Source organism: Eretmochelys imbricata, chromosome 21 (assembly GCF_965152235.1).
Source record: "Eretmochelys imbricata isolate rEreImb1 chromosome 21, rEreImb1.hap1, whole genome shotgun sequence".
Lineage (NCBI taxonomy): Eukaryota > Metazoa > Chordata > Testudines > Cheloniidae > Eretmochelys > Eretmochelys imbricata.
The window spans coordinates 7,373,816-7,397,082 of record NC_135592.1 but is presented as its reverse complement, the minus strand read 5'-3'; the positions used below and the strand labels follow the sequence as shown (position 1 = coordinate 7,397,082).

The following is a 23,267-nucleotide window of genomic DNA, read 5'->3' as shown; positions in this document are numbered from 1 at the left end:
TCTAACACAAGGCTAGGTTGGGCAGGATTCTGTTAATGAATGGTATGTAACCTCAGTAAGCAGAGCGTTGTTTAGCAGCTTTAAATGACTTTGGTTTGATTTTTTACATACCTGCTATAGACCCCCTAAAAAGAACTTGGAACTCAGTGGAAGAAGGTTCAGAAAACCAAACCTTGAAATCAACTGCTTTAGTTCTGTCTTCAGAGATGGATACCAGACTCAGCCATAAATAAACTTACCCAGATGTTGCTTCCATTTCTGTCAGGCTGCATTCAACCACGAGGGTAAAATTAAACACAGCTCTGTTTGATTCATAGATTACAACAGCTGGGTCAGTTTCACCTTATGTACATAATACGCCCTTTAGTTGGATTTTAGAGCAAGCTGAACGTGAAGGGTCCAATTTTGTCCTCCCTTGAATGAGATGTAAGCACATGCTTAAATGCTTTACTTAATCAAAGCCGCGCACAAGGGCAGAACCTGACCATTAGCATCCATTTGCTGGGGAGGTGGGGTATGTGTAACTGAGAATGATGATTCATCTCTGACTCAATGGAATCTTCCTTCTCTTTGGCCTATGCAAATAGCTATAGTTATTATGCACAGAAAGGGGATTGCTGCGGTGTAGCTAATGCATTTTCTTTCTCTCTTAAACCCTTTGGTGACTGTGTGTATGACTGATCCCCAGTCTCACTAATGTGCTGTGGTTTTATATATTCCTTTGTTTTCTCTTCCCCTCTCTTCTATGCTGTCCTTGTATTCCCCTCCCTATACCTGGCGCTGCACTCTGAAGCCACTCCAACCCCAGGTACCGTACCAACTGGAGGAGGAGGTAACAGGCATGGGGGGCAATGCGCAGTCAAGGGCTGTCTCTAGGGTGTGCTGACACTTAAGCATGCACCACGTTAACCCTTTCAATGAGCAAACTAAGCTGTCGGAGGATAAATTGGCTATAAGAATCCTGCTTTTGCTCCAGAAGGGCCCAACACAGAGAAAACGGGGTGCAGCCTTGTTGTTAGAGCACGGCAGCGGGACAACCAGGGTTGTAGTCCCAACTCTGCACCAACTGCTTTACCTTTCTGCATCTCCATCCTCCACTCTGTCCAATGGGGACAATATGTTGCATTCATGCTGCCTGAGTGTGTTACGTGCAGCTTAATTTATGTTTATCCTTAGAAAGCATGTGACAATGCAAAGTAGTATCATATATAAACACCCCCTGCAGGTACTAAGGGTGTATTCTCTTTTCATTATGCAGCATTTTATACAAATGAAAATTCCTGTACAACTCTACGGCAGCTGTTACTCCCTTCTAGAAATACAAGGGTGCGTTACTTACGTGTATGCTTTGCGGAGCCAAAGTTCTACATGCGAACCCCGACACACTGTATTCTCCAGTGGCCAGCAGCTAAAAAGTTCTCTCTATCCCAGGCTTCCATTGAAAGGGTTAAGCATAATGTTTGTGCAGCAGCTATGCATGCTTGCATGTTAGGCTATTTGCTGGCTTTGCCCTCTACTGCATATTTCCGTAACAACACTGAGACACAGAGAAACCATGTTCTTTTGAAAGGGGGTCTCTGCCTGCTTTCTAGGAAACCTAAATCCCCAACTACCCAAAATGTGTCAACACAGCAAACGCCAAAGCATAACTTCTGAATTTTTTTTCCTTTTGATATAAATGAGGGGTTTTCCCCTCTGTAAATGCAATAGCATCACGGGCGTGCAACTTTCAGAGAAACAGCTTTTTCAGAGCAGAGTATTTTGAGCAGATTTTTGCAGAAGCTGTTGCAGCCAGGCTGATCAATCCTGGGTGATTCAGATGAGCAGCACATGGGATCGTGTCTGCCAGTAAATGCATCTCAAATGCCCTGTACCAATGAAGAGCTATTGATCTGAGATGACAGCACCCATTTTTGCATGCACTAAAGGGATCTGTAAGAAGCCATGCTTTATCTTGTGGACACAGTTCTAAGGATTGGGTAGGGGCATTTGGCTTTCCTTGTAAGGAAATGGGATTTCAATGAAAGATTTTCCTGTGTGCTGACTGCAAACACAGGGCCTGTTTTCAGTCACAAAATGGTGTATTTTAGGTTCTGCTTTTCTACTTCGCAGATGTTCCCTCCCCCCTCTATTTTGTTACAGCAGTGTTTGTTTAATCAATATTATTTTGCAAATTTCCCTCACTTACAGACCTTTCTTTCTTTTACTGTATTGTCACTTCCTAAAACAAAGGGTACCAGATTGGTCTGCTTTGAAGAACTGAATATAAAACATACACAACTTTTTCCGTACAGTTTCATAGCATCAGTGAAACAGGGAACAGCTCATCTGAAGCCTAGTTTAACAGGGATCTAAAATTCCTCTCTGGGCCAGGACCAATGTTTCTAGCTTTGGTGGATCCTGTTGAACCTTAAAATCACGTCTTTCTTCTTATTGCATCCCAGCAGTTTCATCATGATTTTAGCAGTTCATATTTCTCAAACTGCTGAAGTGAGATGGAATGTCTTGCCCTCTGAATAGTTTGTTCAAAGCTCTCACTGACCAAAGGGACTGACAGAGTTTGGTTTGTATTCTACCGATATAAGCAATAAGTGGCCACTAAGATTATGTTTGAACTGAAATGAGGAGAAATGTTAGTAATTGAAATGATGTGCTTGTTAAGCTCAGATACTTTGTAGACTGCATTCCTAGCTTTTCAGTGGCAAACAGTATTTGTTTCTTCCCATAACAGTTTGTGATATACTGGTCTGTTATAGAACCACTTGTCCCTTAGTCTAATGTAACTAGTAGTGATACATAAAATTGACTAGAACAAATCCCTGCCTTTGTATCAGTTTAAAATTTCACTCCACCTTGCGCCACAGTATACGATTAGTAGTTTCATGCTAGCAAGTAGAAGATTGTTGGAGTCACCTGATTTAAATTGCATTTGACCTAGAAGGCTCTTTATCTTCCTAACAAGTACAGGTTTCTAATATAATTTTGTTTGACCTTCTTCTAAAGGCTCGTCTCTCTGCTTAGCGACCTAGATTTTGCAGGTCCCTTAGGTGCTCTAGAACAGTGAAATTTGTCTTTAACTACTACTAATCTCAAGCTGTTTTTTCTCAAAAATGGTCCTTTTGGGGGGTCTGGGGGAGGGGGGATGACCAACACACAGTTTTCATGTTTGTTGTGAGTGTGTATGGGAAATCAGACGGATTTGATGAAATCAAAGCAAAAAACAAAAACTTGACCTTATGAGGTTTCTATTTCATTACCAAGCCAAATCTAGAGATGGGCTAAGCAAAAGGAAGGGATTACTTTATAAAACCCAAAGGGTCTCATTTACACAATGAAGGAAGAAAATATTTGATAGGTCACATAGAGCTGGATTCTGTAGCCCTATTGTCAATAGCAAAGCTTCCGTCGTACAAGATTGGGACCATAAATAGTTTTTTTCCTCCATATAACACAGTCTGTGCATTGTACAGATTAGAACTGGAAGCTTTTGCCAGGCTTGGAAGGATAACATTTTAAACAGCTAAATGCTGATATAGGTTGGTTTCTCCTTTTTCCCCCTCTGTAAGAGGAGGGGGTTGGGGAGAACTCCATCATTAACATTCGACATTGACAGAAATGTAGCACTTGTGGACAACTGCTGACTTCTCTTTTTTGCAGTCCGTTCAATCTGGCCATCTAATATGCAAACCCATCATTTGATTGTCCTTCTGAATCTTCTAGAGTTATTACATTTGGAACAAATTAGTATAATTTTTTTCTTTGTACCATTTCCTCCTGTTGCAAAAAAAAATATCACAAGGGAAGAAAAATCTCTTGGCAATACATTTGGCTTTCTATCCAAATTCATAAAAAATTCATGAACCCCCTCTAAGCCTACTGATGCTATAGACATGCTCAGGGGTAAAGCAGTTATTACAGCCTAACAGAACATTAAAAGCTTCCCTAAATAATTAAAGAGCAATATGGGTGTGCATTGTTTGGTCATATTTCACTGTACATGCAGAACTTGCACCCCCAGCTTTCAAATGACTTGAATTCACAGTGGAATTGGAGGGAGCCATGAGTCTCTAGCGATGGAGCACAAAAGGAGGCAAAGAGTGGGGGAGTGGTAAATAAAACCCACTCTCTTCTGTGGTGATTGTAGCACAGAACACGGCCCATCTGCCTAATGACAAACTTTCCCCTCACATGGGTTTGTCAAATGGGGTGCAGGCTCCTATCAACCATCCATCCCTGCTGATGGTCTGAATAATCCTGGGAGCAAACAGTGGTGGGTTTACTAGCATATGCAGGTTCCAACAAAGAGCGTAAGCGGAGCCAGCATGCCATGAAGAAACCATTATGTACCGGCGCACTCTCTCTCTCTCGGTTACTTTGGATTAATTAGCCTATTAACTCCAGCAGCCAGTGTGTCTGCTACATTTTCCATCTATTTTACTTGAGCAACAGTGCCACACCCCTGGGACTCCATCCTCTGACAGTATCTTTAGTATCTATAGAGGGAAGTGGCAGTGGACGGCTTAGGAGAGAAAGAGCCCGGGTCACAAAACTCAGGGTCTATTTGGATCAGAGCCTAGATTGTCCTCAGATGAGTTGATGGTGAGGTGACTTTGCAGGGCTGAGAGTGGTTGTTTACATATTATTGAACCCATGTTTTAGGAAGAGTAGGTTGTCTAATGGTTTAGAGCAAGGGGGAGGGAAATGGGGGACTAGAGGGACTCCTGTGTTTTATTCCTGATTTGCTGTGTGAACTTGGGCAAATCAGCACTAGATTTTCATACGTTGGCTTCCAGATTTGGTGGGTGCAATTTTGCCCTGCCATTTAAGAAGCTTACACAGCAAACTTTTCAAAAGTGGCCTCTGATTTCAGAGCACCTGCAGTTCCCATTAACCTGAGCAGTCGATGCTCAGCACTTTGAAAACCAGACCTAAAGTGTCTCCCACTGGGCACTGAACATCAGAGGCTCCACTTGAAATTGTTGGCCTTAGTAGCTAAAATCCTTGACTGAGCCTGCAAATTGGGACCATACGTAGGTGGCTAAATAAAGTAAGCTGCCAAGTGTCATAATTTTGTGCCAGCTAAACTCTACAGTAGAGTTTTTAAAAGCACCTTTGTGTGACTTAAGAACACGGGTCCTATTGGAAGGTCCTTGAAACTTAATGGGACTTCTTGTGGCACCTTAGAGACTAACCAATTTATTTGAGCATAAGCTTTCGTGAGCTACAGCTCACTTCATCGGATGCATTCAGTGGAAAATACAGTGAGGAGATTTATATAGACACAGAACATGAAAAAATGGGTGTTACCATACACACTGTAAGGAGAGTGATCACTTAAGATGAGCTAATACCAGCGGGGGGGGGGGGGGGGACCTTTTGTAGTGATAATCAAGGTGGGCCATTTCCAGCAGTTAACAAGAACAAAAGTCGCAATATTACAACAAAAAGACCATTAACTTAGTCTTGAATAGAGACTGGGAGTGGATGGGTCATTACACAAAGTAAAACTATTTCCCCATGTTTATCCCCCCCCACTGTTCCTCAGACGTTCTTGTTAACTGCTGGAAATGGCCACAGGTCTCTTCCCCCCCCCGCCCCACTGTCCTGCTGGTATTAGCTCATCTTAAGTGATCACTCTCCTTACAGTGTGTATGATAACACCCATTGTTTCATGTTCTGTGTGTATATAAATCTCCTCACTGTATTTTCCACTGAATGCATCCGATGAAGTGAGCTGCAGCTCACGAAAGCTTATGCTCAAATAAATTGGTTAGTCTCTAAGGTGCCACAAGTCCTCCTTTTCTTTTTGCGAATACAGACTAATACGGCTGCTACTCTGAAACCTGTCATTATGCAAGGCACTGTATTTAGCTGTATGGAGTGGAAATCTATCAACTTCATGAAAAAACTCGTACAGATACAGACAGACATTATCTTCCTTTCCAAATGCAAACAGATGGACATCGTACCAAAAGGACTGAAGGTAAAAAATCCATTACAATCTACATACCACACAGACTATGCTGACAGCTTGTGCCACACTCTCTCAAAGAAACTGCGGAACCACCTGATCAACATCCTCTACAGCAAACAGGGAAAGATTAAGAATGAGCTCTCAAAACTGGATACTCTCATAAAAAACCAACCTTCCACACAAAATTCCTCGTGGCTGGACTTTACAAAAACTAGAGAAGCCACTTATAACACACACTTTGCTTCTCTACAAAAGAAAAAGGACGCTAAACTATCTAAACTACTACATGCCACAAGAGGCCACAGCAATGTATTCCCTTAACCCACCCAGCAATATTGTTAATCTATCCAACTGTACTCTTAACCCAGCAGAAGAATCTGTCCTATCTCGGGGCCTCTCCTTCAACCCCTCCACCCCCACGAACATGATACAGTTCTGTGGTGACCTAGAATCCTATTTTTGACATCTCCGACTCAAGGAATATTTCCAACACACCTCTGAACAACATACTAATCCACAGAGACTTTCCTACCAACACTACAAAAAGAAGGATTCTAGGTGGACTCCTCCTGAAGGTCGAAACAACAGACTGGACTTCTACATAGAGTGCTTCCGCCGACGTTCACGGGCTGAAATTGCGGAAAAGCAGCATCACTTGCCCCATAACCTCAGCCGTGCAGAACACAATGCCATCCACAGCCTCAGAAACAACTCTGACATCATAATCAAAAAGGCTGACAAAGGAGGTGCTGTCGTCATCATGAATAGGTCGGAATATGAACAAGAGGCTGCCAGGCAGCTCTCCAACACCACTTTCTACAAGCCATTACCCTCTGATCCCACTGAGGGTTACCAAAAGAAACTACACCATTTGCTCAAGAAACTCCCTGAAAAAGCACAAGAACAAATCCACACAGACACACCCCTGGAACCCCGACCTGGGGTATTCTATCTGCTACCCAAGATCCATAAACCTGGAAATCCTGGACTCCCCATCATCTCAGGCATTGGCACCCTTACAGCAGGATTGTCTGGCTATGTAGACTCCCTCCTCAGGCCCTATGCTACCAGCACTCCCAGCTATCTTCGAGACACCACTGACTACCTGAGGAAATGACAATCCATCGGTGATCTTCCTGAAAACACCATCCTGGCCACTATGGATGTAGAAGCCCTCTACACCAACATTCCACACAAAGATGGACTACAAGCCATCAGGAACACTGTCCCCGATAATGTCACAGCAAACCTGGTGGCTGAACTTCGTGACTTTGTCCTCACCCATAACTATTTCACATTTGGGGACAATGTATACCTTCAAATCGGTGGCACTGCTATGGGTACCCGCATGGCCCCACAGTATGCCAACATTTTTATGGTTGGCTTAGAACAACGCTTCCTCAGCTCTCATCCCCTAATACCCCTACTCTACTTGCGCTACATTGATGACATCTTCATCATCTGGACCCATGGAAAAGAAGCCCTTGAGGAATTTCACCATGATTTCAACAATTTCCATCCCACCATCAACCTCAGCCTGGACCAGTCCACACAAGAGATCCACTTCCTGGACACTATGATGCTAATAAGCGATGGTCACATAAACACCACCCTATACCGGAAACCTACTGACCGCTATTCCTACCTACATGCCTCCAGCTTTCACCCAGATCACACCACACGATCCATCGTCTACAGCCAAGCTCTACGATACAACCGCATTTGCTCCAACCCCTCAGACAGAGACAAACACCTACAAGATCTCTATCAAGCATTCTTACAGCTACAGTACCCACCTGCTGAAGTGAAGAAACAAATTGACACAGCCAGCAGAGTACCCAGAAGTCACCTACGACAGGACAGGCCCAACAAAGAAAATAACAGAACGCCACTAGCCATCACCTTCAGCCCCCAACTAAAACCTCTCCAACGCATCATCAAGGATCTACAACCTATCCTGAAGGACGATCCATCACTCTCACAAATCTTGGGAGACAGGCCAGTCCTTGCCTACAGACAGCCCCCCAACCTGAAGCAAATACTCACCAGCAACCACACACCACACAACAGAACCACTAACCCAGGAACCTATCCTTGCAACAAGGCCCGTTGCCAACTGTGCCCACATATCTATTCAGGGGACACCATCAGAGGGCCTAATCACATCAGCCACACTATCAGAGGCTCGTTCACCTGCACATCTACCAATGTGATATGTGCCAGCAATGCCCCTCTGCCATGTACATTGGTCAAACTGGACAGTCTCTATGTAAAAGAATAATGGACACAAATCCCAGACGTCAAGAATTATAACATTCAAAAACCAGTCGGAGAACACTTCAATCTCTCTGGTCACTCGATTACAGACCTAAAAGTTGCAATATTACAACAAAAAGACTTCTAAAACAGACTCCAACGAGAGACTGCTGAATTGGAATTAATTTGCAAACTGGATACAATTAACTTAGGCTTGAATAGAGACTGGGAGTGGATGGGTCATTACACAAAGTAAAACTATTTCCCCATGTTTATTTACCCCCACCGTTCCTCAGACGTTCTTGTTAACTGCTGGAAATGGTCCACCTTGATTATCACTACAACAGGTTTTCTTACCACCACCACCACCCCGCCCCGCTCTCCTGCTGGTAGTAGCTCATCTTAAGTGATCACTCTCCTTACAGTGTGTATAACACCACCCATTGTTTCATGTTCTGTGTGTATATTCATCTCCTCACTGTATTTTCCATTGAATGCATCCGATGAAGTGAGCTGTAGCTCACGAAAGCTTATGCTCAAATAAATTTGTTCGTCTCTAAGGTGCCACAAGTCCTCCTTTTCTTTTTGCGAATACAGACTAACACAGCTGTTACTCTGAAACCTGTCATTAATGGGACTTGTGCTCCTACATCAATTAGGTGCTTCTAAAAATCCCACCCCTGGACTCTTAATTTCCCTGTGGATCCATTGAGGTTTCTGCCAACTGGGTACAACAATATATTCTCAATCAGGACAGGATTAGTTAAAGTGTAAAAGCGTTTTGAGATCCCCAAGAGTCTGACACTTGTAAAGGTTTAATACTTTAGTGTAGCTTTTATTGCCCCCTTGCCACTCATTTCAGACTCACTCCCTGTCTGCCCATCACCCGACAGTGCCTTTAATGTTCCTGATATTCAGAGAAGCTCTGATTCTCTCTGAAAGTCACCCTTTATCCTTCTCCAGCCTGGAGTCAGCCCTCATTAAGGGCTAGAATTCAAAGGACAGAAAATGTCCCCTCTCCCCCTCCCTCTCAAATTACCAGCTGAGCTATTCTTTAAGATTCATTTCATACTAAAAACGAAATGAGGTGTTCTCTTTGTATCGTTGTTCCTATCACGGGCAGATTAAGGCTAAATCCCCCAAACCTGGGGATGCACTCTCCTTCCCAGCTCCTCCAGCTGGATTCTTGCCTTCCTCTCACTTTTGATCTTAGCGGTACAGCATGGGGTTGCTGCCTGATAGCCTGCTTCTTTCTCACAGCTCCATCTGGGGCCCCTTTGAGCTATGGGGTTTCAGGATCTAAGGACCCTGCATTTACCTGTCCCTAGTCTGCCACAGGCTTGACATGATGATTCATTTTTATAAGCACTACAAACACACCCCGAATATCTCTCACTGACTTTTATGGCAGTTGCATACTGCATTATCCTGATACAATGTGATGGCGCCACCCTGGGGTATTGTGCCAATGGAACTATCACGGTGTTACAGTATTTTGGGCAAATCCTTCCTGTCATCACTGTCGGCCAAAGCGGAAAGGCACAGCTCAGGCTGTTATTAAATAGACCATCACCCTGGCGTGTGAAGGACACCTCCAGCAGCAGGACCACTCTACTAACTGCACTCCACCTGTTGTTTTTTAAATCCATGAGGATCATAGCCTAGTGTGAGGATTAGTAAATAAACACACACCAGCCAGCGTAATACAGTGCTGAGCCATTCATACAAGGTCAGTAAGCCAAGCACCAAGAAAGGGGCATTGAGGGGAGACCAGACCCTAAATCCCTAGAAGTGCATTGGGTGCAGAATAGACCTTTAAGAATTTAGCAGGAGGCACACTCTAGTGGTATGAAAGCAGGACCAGGAGGCAGGAACTTCTGAGTTCTAATGCCAACTTTGCCACTGACTCCTCTGTCCTTGAGCAAGTTACTTCTTTCTGCCTTGATTTCCCCCTGAGTAAAATGGGAAAAGGGTGCCTCACAGGAAAGTTGTGAGAATTCATTAGCTAATATTGGTTCCTACTCTGGATGTTTTCATCGTGTGTGTTCAAAATTCTGTATTCAGAGGGTTGTCCTTTTAGGGTCAATTGAGTTAATATTGCCAGTAGCCACACTGCTCTGTTGAGCTTCAGAAAAATGCAAGGAATCTGCAGAGATAGTGCTGTTAATTTTTCTCAGCCCAGTTCAGGCTTTTGTACCTTATAGCCACAGGGCATAAAAAACACCCCTGATCTTATAATGGTTAAGAGGCAGAACTGCAGGATAGCAGTCCTCTCCTCTCAAAGAGGCACTCTTATTGTGGTAGCCTAATCAAATAAGAAAGGGCTTTATTATTCTGTGTCTCATATGGCACCAAACACAAGTTCTGTGGTTCTTTGACTTGAGCTCTCTTTCTGATATATGGCATTTTCTCTGGATTCTCTCACATGTTTTTTGGCATTCTTGCTTCTTCACCAACATCAGTCAAACCTTTGACAAGGGGATGGCAGAAGGCTTTGATGGCTGTGCTTGTGCATGACACTGGCTGTAGTTCTGTGTTTGTGTCTGAGTGCTAAAGGTCTGTAGCTGACATGCTATTGTGAAAAGGGAAGACACACTATCTTGCTTGCATACTGTAAACTGTTTTGTTTCCTTTTCAGTTTGAGTGGTTTACTGGGATTTTCAGTGTCGGTGTGACATGCTGTAAGGGGAAATTGGCAGGGAGATGCACTGAGTGATTTAACAGTTCTATTCCATCGCTGAACTCTTAAGAGTCTAATTTCTGGACCACCAGAAACGTTCTGGTTTTACAAATATTTTGTGGGTGGGACTCTTTGGGTCTAGCTGCTTTGAAACCAACAACGTACATAATACGTGCACACAACCCTTCTATGGGCCTCTGGGAAGCCCACTGAGGCACATCCTGATTCTTAAGCAACAAGGGACCCTGGAATGCAGCAGAGTCATGTGCAAAGAAGCATCTCTTTCAAGAACCAAAATAAGGCCCTAGTCCTGCAGTTGGGCCCTCAGGGAGCCCCTTTGAAAACAATTCGGGTCTACCTGGGCACAAGACCTGCCAAACTGCATACCCAGGTAAAGTGAAAATAAGGAAGTGGCAAAGACCTGGTTTTGTTCTGGGCAGTCTTTTTAGACTCCTCCCCTAAAGTTGGTTTTATTTGGATAAAGGTCATATTTAAAATAGGTCCTCTACTAATTCTCACTCATAACCAGGAGAGGCATTTCATGTCAACAAATCACAAAAATAAGCAAAGCAGAATTTTATAAAAACCTAGGATACTTCAGCACAAGGATCGCAAAGCAAATTTTTGATGAATTACTCTGACAAGTGCTGTTTAATTTTAGATCAAATCCAAATTTAGCCCAAGGCAATAACCCTCTGAGGTTCAGGTTATCAAGTGGTGGTGCAAATATTTCACATGGCCTGACCTTCATTCATAGCTAAGAGCATTTGGATACACTTCTACAAATAGCAAAATAACCCTCATACCTACATTTGTAATAGATTTTAAGGGCAGAAGGGACTATTGTGATCAACTTGTCTGATCTCCTGAGGTCATAGGATTTCACCCAGTGATTCCTATTAACAAGGGCCATCTACAGTCATATACCTAGCTAAAGGCACTGGCTCCTATTCTCCCATTCAAATCTTTTGAGGATTAGGGTCCTGATTTATCCAAAGTGTGTAGACAAATCCAAGAAGTGAAAGGATTTCTTAAATACCGTAACTCAGCCTGTGGTGTCAAGCACAGAAAAAAACACCAATCTCCACCTACTGGACCATCAGTCGATAGGGTTCAGTATTCTTTAGATTTGCATCACAACTATTGATGGACTAGGAGAGAAAGGGGTGTATCCTAGATCCCTTTTTCTCTCCTGAAATACAGCATAAGGGGGATCTGGATGGAGTGAGGAGAAAATGGGTTTATAGAAAACCTACTATGCAAACCTCATCTTAAATAAATAAATAGAAAAGGCAGGTGGGGGAGGCAAAGCTGAAGTCATCCCCCACTAGATTAAAACAGAAAGCTGCATCCCCTGTCCTACAAATGCCTCTTCAGCGCCAACAGTCTCCAGCATCTTTAAGATGAGCTAGAATGGAAACAGGTAAAGTGGCTGCAGGCAGACTGCTGTCAGCTCAGAAATGGTGTTGGTCTAGTTCAGGGTGGGCTAAGCTAATTGAATTTTGCTTTGCCTAGTCTGTGACAAACTGGGTTATTCTATTTTGTTAAGAGCTAAATCTTATTTAAAGGGGACTTGACTGCTCTGAGCTAAAGTCTCTTCTCAGTTACACTGGGTGTAAAGCGGGGAGCAGAAACTGGCCCTTCTGTTCATCTTCCAAGAGAACATAAATAGGTCACTTTTTTTTCTCTCTCTCATTCCAGTGATGCCAGTTCTTGCTGTTTAAATCCAAAAGGGGTAGAGGTGGTAGTGGTGATTTAAGGCAGAGCAGCTGAAAAGAGAGGCAAGTTGTTAAGCCACGGGAAAGGGAATAAAACCAACAGCCAGCCCAGAACAACACTGGGGGCTATTTGTTTGGGGCCTGAGCTCACCCACTTCCTGCTGCTTTTCACATGTTTGTTGTCACTCACCTACGGAATTTTTTGCGTCTCTCTTTATCCAAGAGATTCCAGGCCCCCACACACCCACCTCTGCTGGCGCTGAAGCGCGTGACTGTCGCTTGCAATGTGCACATGGAAAGAAAATGAAAACTAAGCTTCGTTCTCTCATTTCAGATTGTTCGGTTTGTTCCCCCACTCCCACCAACTCCTATTTCTCTCTGTGTCATGCCACGCCACTCTGCTTTCCCTCTTGTGCGTGCATTTAGCCGTTGGGGATGGAAAGAGCTAAGGATATAACCTCTTCTAAAACGGCAGTTTCTACATTTCCCTCTCCCAGCTGCAACCTTGTTGCCTACAACTACAGTCAGTCTGACCAGCACTACAGCCATCGCCACAACCACCATCACCACCGCAGCCACAACCACGACAACCACGACAACCGTCTCCAGCACTGCAGCCACTACGCAGAGTGCTCCAACAGCCACCACTAAGCGGGAGTTTGGTACTACGCTTCCCCATTTCCTCTACCCCACTAACTGTAGCTGTCACCTATTTCATGTCCGTACTCAGGTTCAAACAACAAGCCGTGGATGGAATTTAACCCAACAAGTGGGGAACTTCTTAGTGGTTTGCGGGTGGCTTAACAAGAAATCAGTGGGAATGGGATCTAGGGGTCAAAGCACAGGGGTTTGGGTTCGAATCTAACTCACTTTGCCTCAGTTACTCCATCTTTACAGTGGGGATAATGTCACCCTCCCAGGAGTGGTGTGATTTTAATGAACGTATGGAAAACTTTTTAAATAATTAGGTGGAAGACCATACAGAAGGTCACCAAGTATTATTAAATCTTCTATTACTATCTCAGAAAAGGGATTCTATTATTATTATTATAGAGAATTCCACATCAAGTCAAGCAGAGCAACTGAGCTAGCAGACCCATTATTGTGCATGGGATTCTGTTGGTTTATGCTGACCACTCTCTTTGTAGTGCAATCTAGATCTATAGCCCATGGGAAATTTGGGGAAGTATTTAAAATTGCAGGATGCAGACAAGTTCCATCTTTGGGCCAGGATCAATTTATCATGTGTCTCTGCTGGGAGGACTACATCCTGCATTTACATGGGGATGGACTCTCTAATGTAACAGGATTCTAAATATCCTTAATCTATTGACGGGGAAAATGGAGAGAGGTCTCTGTTGCTTTTTAAAAAAGAAGTTACTGTAATTGCATCTCTGATAGATAGACTGGTACTTACTGATAAATGACTACATTATCATTTGTATTCACTTACCCAAAAAGTGCACTAAGCTTGTGGCAGAAGCTAATACAATCAAAATAGTTCATAGTTAAGACTCAGCTCCCGTAGACAACTGTACAGGTAAGGATCACGTGCAAAAAAATCCCTGTTGTTCCTCTTGAGAGAGGAAAAACATCACACTAATTAGTAATGAAAACAAAGAGGATTCTTTATGGGGGTTGCTAGATGCAGACAGAACCCATGCTTGGGGGGAGGGATAGCTCAGTGGTTTGAGCATTGGCCTGTTGTACCCAGGGTTGTGAGTTCAATCCTTGAGGGGGCCATTTAGGGATCTGGGGCAAAAATTGGGGATTGGTCCTGCTTTGAGCAGGGGGTTGGACTAGATGACCTCCTGAGGTCCCTTCCAACCCTGATATTCTATGATTCTCTCTAGCTCCTAGAGTAGCTAAATGCCTTGTCTACATGATAAAGTTACACCAGTTTAACTCAAGATGTTAAACCAATGCAAACCCCTATCTATTCATCCACATATCAATTGAGCTGAAATTAGCTAATCACACTGCAATAAGCTACTCTTAAAATGAAGTAAGAACATCCATAAGGGGCTTGAACTGGTTTAACCAGATCAATTTACGTTGAAGAGATGCAACTTTCTCATGCAGACCAGGCGAAAGACAGACTCTGCTGCCTAGTGCCTATGCAGGATTTCCACAACCAAGCAGCATAAAGGGATCTGCTACCAGAAAGGTCTCAGACAAATTACTACATGAGAAATGTTCTCAGTAATTGCAAATAGGCAGTATCACAGAAGCAGTGCGTACTACCACAATACAGAAAAGGTGACTCTGAAAAAGACTCATAGCAACACAACAAGCTGAAGAAATCAGCAGTGTTTGTCTCAAACCACGCACCAGAACATAAGCAGAAAGGTCATGTATTAATGCAGTTACCAGTGTTGTGACAAAGTAATGCACCATTTTTTAAGAGGAGGGAAACAAATTCTGGGCCATCATCTCATGATTTGAAAGTATGTGGGTTTTGTTAGGTTTCCACAAAATGACCAAATCAACATTTTTGCAAGTTTTTGTTTTGTTTTGTTTTGTTTTAAGTGAATCGATTTTCAGCTGAAATGAATTTTGAATTATGAAATTCAAAACTGGAGAACATGTTAAGCTGTATGGTCAGAATGCAAACCATTTTAAAGTAAAAAATTGTGAAAATGGGGCATTATCACTAACTCAGCATAAAATGCAGAAACTGCACATTTAAAAAAAAATGTAAGCCTTTTACAACATTCTTCTGCTTCTGGGAAGTCACTGAATGAGATGAATGGGGTCCAGTATGCTCTAATGTTAGTACAAGAACTCACCCACACAATGATCCTTGAAACATTAACAGTCCTCTCCTATGCTGCTCAAATAACCTCACTGGTGACTGATACTCTGGTTGAGTTTATCTCGCTTTGTAGCAGTCAATAGAAACTGCTGTGTTCTGAAACAGGAACATGTCAAGAAACTCTTCTCTCATTTGACTCCATCCTCTTATTCCTTGGCCATATCCCCAAATTTTACTTGCTACACTCCCAGAATTGTCAGTTCCAGCCGTTCAAAAATCTTGTGTGAGACCCCCGCAAGTCATGAGGATTTTATTTAAATAATAAATGTGGGGCTCTTTTTCGTTTGCCTTTTTGGTTTCAGAACCTTTAGGCTGCACTCGGTGCATGTTTTCAAGCTTTTCTTGGCAAAGGAAAGAAACTCACTTTTGGTTTTAACTGAAAGCTGAAATTCTCTTGCAATCACCTGACTACAGCAGCTGGGCTTTAAAAAAAACACCAATATATGTCTACGTGCATGATAAAATGATGGGAGTTAGCAACACTATGCTGCATTGGAACAGCTATGACAGCATATCACTTGGACCCCAGTGTTGCAAAAACACTTATGTACATAAGTCGTCTCATTGACTTCCATGGGTCTACACACCCACACACATAAAGCTAACCACAAGTATGAGTCTTCACAGGCTTGGGGCCTTGATTGTGATTTGTTGGGGCAGGGTTCCTGCAGCAGTCTCTAGTTACTCCATTTGTCATGGCTCCACATTGTCCATCCAATGGGATTGCACGGCACTAAAGAATCAGATAAAGAGATGCCCTTTTGCAATCCATTTATATTATGGAAAAATCTTCCATTTTTTAAGAATTAAATTTTTTCTGCTGAGTACATGAATGGAGTCAGAAATCTCTAGCCTTTACTTTGCTACACCAAAGCCTGTGCAACTGTGTCATGTATACATCACAATGTAATTTCTTCTAAGGGCTAGTCTGCACTGGCAACGCTAAAGGGCTGTCGTGGCAGCTCTTTAACACAGATTGTGTGGTCGTGGCAGAGCGCTGGGAGAGAGCTCTCAAGCGCTCTAGAAAACCACCTCCACGAGGGGCGGAGCTCCCAGCGCTGGGGCACTGTCTACACTGGCACTTTACAGTGCTCAGGGGGGTGTTTTTTCACACCCCTGAGCAAGAAAGTTGCAGTGCTGTAAATTGCCAGTTTAGACCAGCCCTAAGTCACTTGCAGGTGCAAGCTACAGTAATAAATTGGTTAGTCTCTAAGGTGCCACAAGTCCTCTTTTTCTTTTTGCGGATACAGACTAACAGGGCTGCTACGCTGAAACCTGTCATTTAACATAAAGAGGTGTTTACTCACTCTCCAAAGTAATGTTGACATTCCTCAACTTGAAAGTCACTTGTGTTTTTGCTAGGAACAGCTTGATTGCATTATCCAACATGTAGTTTGCAGACTATTAACATGGAAATGTTCTTGCCCAGTCCCTCCTCTAGATTGTGGTAGTGAGCCCGTGAATTGATGCATGCTTCTGTCACCTTGGGTTAGGCACTCTTTTAGGTTGAGCACGGTAGTTATGATACAGACATTAGTCTATCAATCGTGTGAGGCAGAGCCTCTCTGAGTTTAAGAACGGAGTTACCTAAATACACAGGCTGTGATGCACTCACACTCTTGATTCTAAACTCACCCACAAGGCTGAAGGTTCAGAGTTAAGACGTCAGCCAGGTTCTGAATCTGCCAATGAATAAAACGTGCCTTAGGCAGTGTAGCATACTTAGCTAGGAGGGCATATCCTCCAACTAATGCAAGGGGCTTTAACTTTTATAATTCATAACAACTTTGAAATAGTTTGTCAAACCCAGATGTGAGATTAAGGTCCATGTGTGTATAATCCAAAGTACTAACACCTGTTCTAACCTGTCCACCAGCCACGAATGGATCATCCATATGGAACGTAAAAGCTTTCACTAACAGTAACTGGGCAAACATCACCTGGAGCCACAATTTTTCTGCTGGAACTGACTTTGTGGTTGAGTATATCACCAGTAAGCATCAGACCGCGTGGAGATACCGCAGGGCTGTTACACCATTAGAGATCCTATAAGGTTTCTCAAGGTTTGAAAGAGCCCCTTTAAGCAATATTAACTAACTGCAGTGTATTGAAACCTACTGTCCAGCCTGTTCCTGGGGGGAAATTGCAAAGGATTCTCTTTGCCACTAAGAATGCACTGGAATTGTGTGTTTTGCCATTCTTCTAAATGCAATTACCTTCTCCTTTCATTTCTTGCAATGGAGGGTTCAGATCCATGCATTCTGAATTAGCAGGGCAAAGGAAGCTGTAAGGGCTGCAGCTTGTCATGAGATTAAGGGCTATAGAAAAAGACCAACCAAATTGGGAATGAATTCTTAAGGAGAGGAAAATGAATACTTTTAATAGATAATCTATGGCACAACAGTAAAAAAAAAAAAAAAAAAAAGTACCTGCTTTGGAATGAAAAGGGCAGAATCACCTGTGATCAGTTACTCCTGTATAATAGATTCCATTGTCTCATAAAATTACAGGGCTCTATCTGGCCTGGAAATTCAAAGCTGGCACCTGTCAGGGTTTTTTTTTTGTTTTTGTTTTTTAAATATTGCTTTTGTGGTGTCAGTAGGCAGATAGTAACGTACACTGTTTGCATCTATTTCCAGAACATTTCATAATGTCTGGTATGAATTTAAACAGTCTTCTAATTCTTGACAGTGATCTAACTTTGTTTACAACACTGTTCTAGAGATGAACTCACATGCTACTTAGAATCCCTTCGATTGCCAGACAGTACCTGTTCCCTCTGTAAGGCTTCCACACCTTTAATTATGAGGCAAAGCAATATTTGCAGTTCACAGTACTGGTTTACGGAAATTAGTTTATCTTCTTCCCTTCTGCATCATACTCCAGAATTTGCAATACTCATCAGGCGCTCAACTCCCTAATTCTTGCTCTTAACATAGTAGAATGCAATGCATTTTTCGGAGCTTCGCGTGCTGGTCTCTTCCATCCCTAGTACTCCCGTTCACTGCAGAGAAATCTTAAACACACACAGCTTGCGCCTAACATGAGGCCAGATGCTGAAGTCCCTCCTCAGGACAGGCTCCAATGGGAGTTGTGCCTGAGTAAGGATTTCAGGATCTGGGATATTCGCATCATCAGATGGTGCCTCCCAAATCTCCTTTCAGGAAAACTCCCCAGGAGACCTCTTACTGTCGATACCCAAAAGGGTCTAAAGGTGCTCCTATATCTTGGAAAACTGCACTTATTCAGCTGCCATTTGCAAACCGCAGTGGAGTTGAACTGCTCATACAAACGGTAGTGCTGGTTTCCATTTAATTCTTTCAGATTCCCTTGCCACTGGAGCAACCAGATCCCTTCTGTCTTTGGTCAGAAAGGACTCAAAGAGCTTTCCCACCTCTTTATACTAGTGCCAGGCGTCTTACACAGAGGCTGAAAGTTGTCTTGGCTACAGCATATACCACAAGCACCCCTAGAAGGAAGGGCTGTCTGAGCTTGGGCTATTAGACTTTCACCAATCTGTTCATTCTCTGGTAACACAGTCTCACCTACCCATTTAAATTGTCTGCACCCTATGATGTTTCAAGCCAAGGCTACAGTGGGGTATTCACCATGCAGCCAACAGGCTTTTCCATAACTCCTGCCTCAATTTAAACTGGACATTAGTGCTGAGCTGCCATGTAGCATTCCCCTTCCCCTGCTAGACCACCACAGCATTAGGCATTTACCCATTTGCGATACAGGTTGTCCCAATTTTCTATAAGCCCCCAGCAAAAATATACCCTTTTCTCCGCTGAGTGCTGCAGATTTTATTTAAAGGTATAAAATATGCCCCACACATGGTCCCAGGTTCAGTCCTCGTGTATGGCCGGAATTGGGTTTGTTACACACGAACCTATGGACGATCAGCAGCACAAGACCCTGCCCATTTGAGCCGAAGGAGCAGCTTCCCAACTTGCAAGAGGCTCTATGTGGGCCTACCACTAGCAGGGACACGATCAGGCACATCGAGTCAGTCTTTCAAAATGCTCACAACCATCAGCGATTCATTAACCAACACCAGTAGATGTAGATTTCTGTCCTGCAAAGAAAACTCGTGTGCAGATTCTGCTATCAACCCCTTCTTCTCAAAGGCTTGAGAGACAGCTCCAACCCCTGCCCTGTGAGTCAGCAGACTGACTTTATCTGATCAGCGGGAGTAGACAAATTCCAGACCCCTCCTCTGTGAACACACTGCTTTGATTCCCCCAGACACCCAAACCTAAAGACTGTTTAGCAAAAGCGCTCCCCCGGGTTCTAACAATAGAGAGAGGTCTCCTGGGTGGTTACAAAGCCATTTTCAATGCAACAAATGGGGGTGCTATTAAAGCACTGTCATTTACCTGTATCATTGCATTTTCGATATTCCCAAATGGGCAGTAATCACAGACACTGAGGACATTAAAATGTTATGATCCCGGTCCATCAAATTATATTATTTCTGCTCAACAGAGAGGTGTAACATAATGCAGTCGACACTAATATGTCTGAGCTTCCTGCCGCCTGGTTTTGATGTGAGGTTTCTGTTTCTCAGGTAACAATACAGTGAGATCTATCCCTGTTAAAGCTCAGACCCCTTCCTCCGTGCAGCTGGCTGACCTTACCCCCGGGATGACGTACCAGTTGTGGGTTTTTCCCAAATGGTCTAGCCCCAGCAAAACCTCTTACATAACCTTTACGACAAGCTCAGGTGAGACGGGTTCCAGCCCCGCTGTGCGACACCTTTCCAAGACATTTCATCCCATCCTGAGCTTTACCACTTGTGTGCTGTATCTTCTTGCTGGGGAGGTTTGGCCATGACCATGCATGGAGCAAATTTCATTCACTCCACTGACATTGTGCCCTCTCTGCCCTTATTATAGCGCTGGCTCAAGAAGCAATAAAATTCCCACAGTCAGCTAACATTGTCTCAACTGCACGTTATGAAAACCAAAATCCCTGGTGCAGCCAATAATGTAACAAGCTCCATTTCAGACAAGGAATCCTACAATAAGGGTAGAGACCATGCGCTTGTCACGCAGCTATGCTTAAAACATTAAGACAGACTCCTGCAAAGGATGCTGCTGGTTACTGCAGGCTTTGTGTTTGCACTTTCACTTGTGTGCTGCTTCTTGTGGTGGTGGCGGTTGTTCTGGAACAGCAAAGCGTCTGTGTCTTTATACCTGGGTTATTGCAGGAATGGGTGTTTATACATTCATGACAAGATACGGATGAGGAATAATGCCAGGGGAATGTAATGTTTGTAGAAGGCCCACAGAGGGGGTCACAGAGGGGTATGTGCATAGGACTTTACAGATGCATAAGAAGGCAGGTATAGTACTCCGGGAACAACATGTGTAATTGCATGAGCAATTTTTCCGGGATTATCACCTGACTGCATTTTATAGATGCTAATTATAGGCTTGCTACAGAGCCCACTGAAGCCAATGGAAAGACGCTTATTGACTTCCATGGTTGTTGGATCAGGCCTCGTTTATTTAAAACCTCTGTGTTATCATTCCATGAGTTTTGGTAGAACCATAATAGGGATAACACGGTCAGCCATGGATTTTGTGGCAGGGAGCTATCTCCGTGATGCCTGCTGAAATTTGGCCCTAAATATTTATTTGAAAAACAAACAATAACCAACCTTTATGTAGGACCTTGAAAGCAAAATATAGTGCTCCACAATCTCTCTTTAAGTAGGAAACCCTGAAACAAATTCTGTTTGCACTTGCATCATGCAGTGCTCCAGATGGAGATGCGGAGGAGAATTTGGCCTTTCTGTACCTTATTTGTGAAGTTCAAAGTGTTGGTGTCCTTAACTATATTGAGTTATCCTTATACCATAAGATGCTAACACGACAGATGGAAAATGCTAATATTCGTGCAGCGTCTTTGTATAACAATGCACAACTCTGATAAAATTCTAGCAAGTATACGGTACCATGGAAGAACAGCCTGACCTTGCCTGGGAACTGACTCAGTCTGATCTGCCTCTTTCATCTCTAACCACTATTATCCTGTGAAAAATGGTGAAACCCACACCACAATGTTTCTCTTATCACCATCTTTGTAAAGAATCCTTTAAGGACAGCCTTGGGGGGAGAAGGGTTAGTTTGACTTGGGTTTTTCCTATTTCTATGCTACTTTACATTACGTGATGTACGGAGTACGGGTGTTCCTAGCTAGGGCCATTTTTGTGGCTATACTTTTAGAACTGGAACCTCAAATCCAAAAAACCTTCTAATTTTGAGCATTTTGGCTTCAAGTCCCTAAATCTGAGTTTGCCCCTACAGTTTCAGGTTTTGTTTGGATCCAAAACTGAAAGGAGGCTATTTTCCAGTTCAGATGTGGCCTGGAAGATTTCCAGAACACCTCTGGTTGCCACACGTTAGCCTTGATTTTGTCTCTAATTCTGAATCCCAAACCTAATCCAGATCCCAACACTATCTCCTTTGCCCCTCTCACTGTTTCTATAAGATGTTCCTATTTTCTTCTTTGTCAATAGCTGTACGTTGCCCATTTTAGACAGACATATCTCTTTACCCGCCTGCCTCTGTACCCCTTCTTGCGGGGCTCTCATGCATAGGAACCACAAGGGAAATCAAGGTTGAGGGAATCCAAAAAGCAAGTAGTTTGCTTGATTTTGATATGCACTATACCTTTATTTTTGTTATTCCAAAATCCACACTTTCTATATTTGAAGGGCTGCTTATTATATTGGCATTAAAATTTGAGGAGTCACCATCTTTATTCCTCTGATAAAGTCCAGATGACTACCCTAGCCCTATCACCATGGGATCCACAAAGCTATCAATTGTTTATGCATGCATGCATGCTGCAGTTTCATTTTTATCCAGGCTGGATGCTACTGACGTGAGGGTTGAGAGTCCACTGCCCCATCATGTGCCATCATTAATGTTTTATGACAAGAAAGCACTGTCCATTTTTTTTGGTTATGTTTTGCAAATATCTATTCTAGAGGTTGCTGCTTATTTATCTGCATTCAAATTGAAATAGCCCACCTGCACCGCGGCTGCAGTATACTGCACTCTGACTTCTCTGCCGACGTTATTGAGCTTTTGGTTAATCAGAACAGTGCTTTCCAGTTGTAAGTGATGCTTAACTACAAATGTAGCTTGATTTAAAAAGAAGGGGGGGTTTCCTTTTTTCACCCCTTAAAAACGTGGGAAGGAGGATGCAATTTTCTCAAAACGTACCAGTTACATTGGTACCTAGAAACCAACAGTGTATAAAAATCAAACTAGCACTGGATACATATTTTTGCTGCATGTCTTTCTGTGCGCAGTATTTTATATCTCTCTATATACATATGTATGCGTACGTATGAACACACACCGTTGTTTACAAAAATGATCAAATACGGTAGCTTACAGTACTGTTAGTACAACATAAGGGCTCATTGCCATACAATAAACATAGTATTTTTCATAGAGTATAATTATAGGCTGAGATTTTCAAGACCACCTAAAGGGTTTGGATGCTCAATCCCTGTTGATTTTAATGGGAACTGGTTTCCCGGTTCTGGGCAGCTTTGAAAATCCTACCCACAGTTAACCCCACATGCAAATTTTTGGAGCAAATTAGCTGTCATACAAGCAACAGTACAGTGAAGCCGACTGTAAAGACCACCTACAACATGAAGCACAGTTACCTCTTTAAACCCAGTCCAAGATTCAGCCTTCAGAGAAATGGCACGTGAGTTTTGCTAATCGCCTGGTCAGTGGTTTATGACCGATTTCGCTGTCAGTTCATAAGCTTGTCATTTTTAGTCAAAGCATGTTT

At 43.1% G+C, this 23,267-nt stretch overlaps 1 protein-coding gene and 1 long non-coding RNA gene across 5 annotated transcripts in view; one reads left to right on the top strand and one right to left on the bottom strand.

Annotated features, from left to right (window-relative positions):
- LOC144278089 (uncharacterized) overlaps window positions 1-23,267 on the bottom strand; it is a 66,413-nt gene that overhangs the window by 25,707 nt on the left and 17,439 nt on the right. The gene's annotated exons all lie outside the window — the stretch shown is intronic.
- The window catches only part of NFASC (neurofascin), a 100,397-nt gene that overhangs the window by 62,569 nt on the left and 14,561 nt on the right, over window positions 1-23,267 (top strand). For 2 of the 4 annotated variants that reach the window (XM_077839257.1, XM_077839259.1), the window contains one exon: window positions 794-808. The exons of the other annotated variants lie outside the window; for them this stretch is intronic. In XM_077839257.1, coding sequence (XP_077695383.1) covers window positions 794-808 — 15 coding nt within the window. The remainder of the gene's footprint in view (window positions 1-793; window positions 809-23,267) is intronic. 4 annotated transcript variants of the gene reach the window in all.